General features: G+C 37.3%; 1 protein-coding gene across 1 annotated transcript in view; it reads left to right on the top strand.

The window, feature by feature from the left end:
* Lsm5 (LSM5 homolog, U6 small nuclear RNA and mRNA degradation associated) overlaps window positions 1-2,980 on the top strand; it is a 3,276-nt gene extending 296 nt beyond the window's left edge. The window contains exons 2-5 of the mRNA XM_010612973.3: window positions 729-824; window positions 1,387-1,414; window positions 2,164-2,236; window positions 2,739-2,980. Coding sequence (XP_010611275.1) covers window positions 729-824; window positions 1,387-1,414; window positions 2,164-2,236; window positions 2,739-2,771 — 230 coding nt within the window. The 3' untranslated portion in view covers window positions 2,772-2,980. The remainder of the gene's footprint in view (window positions 1-728; window positions 825-1,386; window positions 1,415-2,163; window positions 2,237-2,738) is intronic.
* The last annotated feature ends 462 nt before the right edge of the window (window positions 2,981-3,442 follow it).

Raw genomic sequence — 3,442 nt, 5'->3', positions numbered from 1 at the left:
GGGGCAGCGGCCGCCTTCTCAGTCGCTCAGAGCTGTCTGCCATATGCTTGGCTGATTGAGAGTAGCGCCACGGTCCACAAAGAAACTTAAAAGCCGGCTCTGTTTTTCATCCATTTGACCATCCATCCTACAAGCAGTTCGCATAGCGTGGCTGGGCTCAGTTCAACAACGAAGCTAAACCCCAGCCATTGATTTTTAAACGGCACAGCAGTAAACATCAAGCTGAATAGCGCAGCTGAGTTGGCTAAAGATGTGCAAGCTGTTATCAGCGCAGAAGATAGACTTCCTGGGAAAAGGGGAGGAAGTGACAAGAAAAAGTTCCTAGCGAAGATAATTATGCCCCTTCCCCCTAGTGTTTCATAGCTGAAGAGTGATTTGGTTCGTGGATGTGGTTGCAGTTGAAAACTTCACTCCTGAATATGGCAGATTCTTGGGGTCCCCCGTATATGCCATATACTGTGTATCGGGGAAACAATTATGAGCAAAAATAACCGTAGACTCTGCCCTAATGGAGTTAGGGAGGAGTGTTATGTGTCTTTTCTGTATTACTCATGTAAAGGATAAAGCCACAACCGCTACAAAGAAGAGGTAAGTGAAAGTGAAGGAAAATTTTTCTGTTAAGAAAAGACCTTTAGATCTTAGGTCTTGGTCATATGCAAATAATGATTACAAGGAGAAACTCCAGTTATTTATTGAAATAACAGATAAAATTTTTTTTCTCTCCATAGAACTCGTGGACAAGTGTATAGGATCAAGAATTCACATCGTGATGAAAAGTGACAAAGAAATTGTTGGTACCCTTCTAGGATTTGATGACTTTGTCAGTATCCTTTTAAAAAGTGGTGGTAGCATAGGTTTTTTTTAAAAAATATTTTTTTGTACACAATCAATATGTTCATTATAATAAAAGTCATTTTAAGGAAACTTGTGATAGTTTTTACTGTACTGGTGGATCAAACCCAAGGCCTCATGCATGCTTGGCAAACACTACCTTTACGCTATACCCCCAGTCCTTTGTGATAGTTTTAAGAGGTATGTGTATTGAAAGATTAAGTTCCTAACAACAATTTTCTTTTTTTTGTACCAGGAATTGAACTCAGGACATTGCACTTGTGAGGCAGGTGATGGAACAACTGAGCTAAATCCCCAGCCCTATTTTGTTTTGTCTTTTGAGAACTTGCTGTGTAGTCCAGGCTGGCCTCAAAGTCATGGCAATCTTCCTGCCTCAGCCTCCTGAGTGCTGAGATTGCAGGTGTGTGCCACCACTCCTGGCTAGCTTTTTGTATTTTAGCCATTGTTTTAGGGACAATTAAAACATAATTTGATTAGGCATAATTAAAACATAATTCAATATAGCATATTTATTTTCTTAATACCAAATTTCAGATATGGTGCTGGAAGATGTCACTGAGTTGTAAGTAGTATTAAAAATTAAAGAATTGAGGGAACCTTCCAATTGAGTTGTTAAAATGATTGATAGAAAACACTTCCCATTAGATTACTTGAAGAAAAATTTTATTTGCTGATACTTGTAAAATTGGATCAGGTTATACCTTAATATAATCATTGCTAAATTGCTAGGAAAGTAGTGTATACAAAGCTGTAAAGTAGCAGATACTAAAAACAGCAATTTTAGGGCTCAGGACAAATCAAAGAACTGATAAGTGAATTTAACTGTGTGACATAAAATGGAAACAATGGCTCAATTATATTAATTATAAAGCTTACAACTAGTGTTTCTATTTTCAAAATCGATTATGCATTGGTTTAATGGATAAGAATCAGTAGTAGTAGATGAGTTTAAAGAGAAAGACTGAGGCATCCAGACATTTTGTTTCATATTTGATCTTGCAAAGTGCTAGCTTCTTTTTACAAAGAGCTTCAATATGTGGGTCATAGGCTAGCCCATCTACTGTCTTGCCTTTGATGAAGAATGCATTACCTTCGTCTCTGAAAAGTACACATATAACTGCCTCACCTCAAATTCATATGCAAGAATGATCTTTTTGGTGCTGGGAATTGGACACATGGCCTTGTATGTGCTGAGCACATGCTTTACCACTGAGCTATAGCCCTAGTTCCACAAATAACCTTTTTAGAGAGAAGTATTTCCAAAACGTTGGTTTTGATTACCTGTTTATCCTGTCTTATCTCTTCATTTAGTGAGATCACACCAGAAGGAAGGAGGATTACTAAATTAGATCAGATCTTGCTAAATGGAAATAATATAACCATGGTAAGATACATAAAAGCTATTTTTTGGGTACTGGGGATTGAACTTGGGTCTGTGTGCTTGTGAGGCAGGCGGTGGAACCTCTGAGCTAAATACCTGGCCCCATAAAAGCTGTTTTATGTAAATGTTTTTTGTGGGCTAGGGATTACAAAACTTAACTTGTCCTGCTGTACTTGCTACATTTTAATGCTCATGAGCCAGTAGTGTTTAAGACAGGTAAGGGATTCTGTGAAGGTTCAGGCCCTAAAACTGAACTTTTGAAAAGGCGTTGAACCTGAAGATTAGTTAGCTTGGGCTTTTTAGTCTTTAATTTTGTTAGAAGTCATTGTCAAGACACTCAAGTACTAATTGATGATGATAGGCATTGTGAACAGATATGAATGACTTGGAGAAGATGGTAATATATGAGAGGGAGAGAGAGGCAGGGGTGGCTTTGGCTGATGGACAGTTCTAGGTTTTTAGGTGACGTGGCATTAATAATAAACTATTTTTTTCTCCAATGCAGCTGGTTCCTGGAGGAGAAGGACCTGAAGTATGAATGGATTTCCTTAACTTAGGCTAGATTGTTTTGTCTTTTGATGGCAAGAGAACAGAATTTTTTTTAATGTTTTAATGATTGGATTCTATAAAACTCATTTTCCCGTTAAAGGGAAATGCTTTGAAAATGTATACACGTTTTTCTAAGTTAATCATGATTATCTTGGAAAAAGAGAAAAGGAGTTTGTTCCTTGAAGACTGAAAAATAAAGATGTTTTTGGTTAATTGTTATTTATTATGGTACAGTAGTAGCCAGTGGAACAAAGATTGTACTTTGTTACTTGCATTCCTGTCATTTTTGTGTTGTCATTTATTTGGCCATTTGATTCTCAAATAGTTGTTTCAAGCACATTGATGAACCTTGATTTTGAACAGGTGCACTTAAAACACCTGAAATAACTGCTTCGAAAATTCAGTTAGAACTCTGATGTCTTATAGTGAAGGTTTTTTTTTTGGCATTGTTCAGTTTTGGGTTTTAAGACTTTGTACCTGGGAGGACCACTGGGGATAGGAGTTGGGGATTGACTTTTCTAAATTTCCTGCGGGGACTGGTGAGTCTTTTGTTTCCATTTAACTCTGGTCTCAAAAAATAAAGCAACTGCAAACAAAAGAAATAAGTTAGGCTTCCACAAAATTCAAAACTTTTGTGCTAAGTGAAAGAAGCCAGACAGA

The sequence above is a fragment of the Fukomys damarensis genome, unplaced genomic scaffold (genome assembly GCF_012274545.1).
Source record: "Fukomys damarensis isolate Sample0158 unplaced genomic scaffold, DMR_v1.0_HiC HiC_scaffold_7, whole genome shotgun sequence".
Taxonomy (NCBI): domain Eukaryota; kingdom Metazoa; phylum Chordata; class Mammalia; order Rodentia; family Bathyergidae; genus Fukomys; species Fukomys damarensis.
Note: the sequence above shows the minus strand (reverse complement) of the source record. Positions and strands in the feature narration are given on the sequence as shown.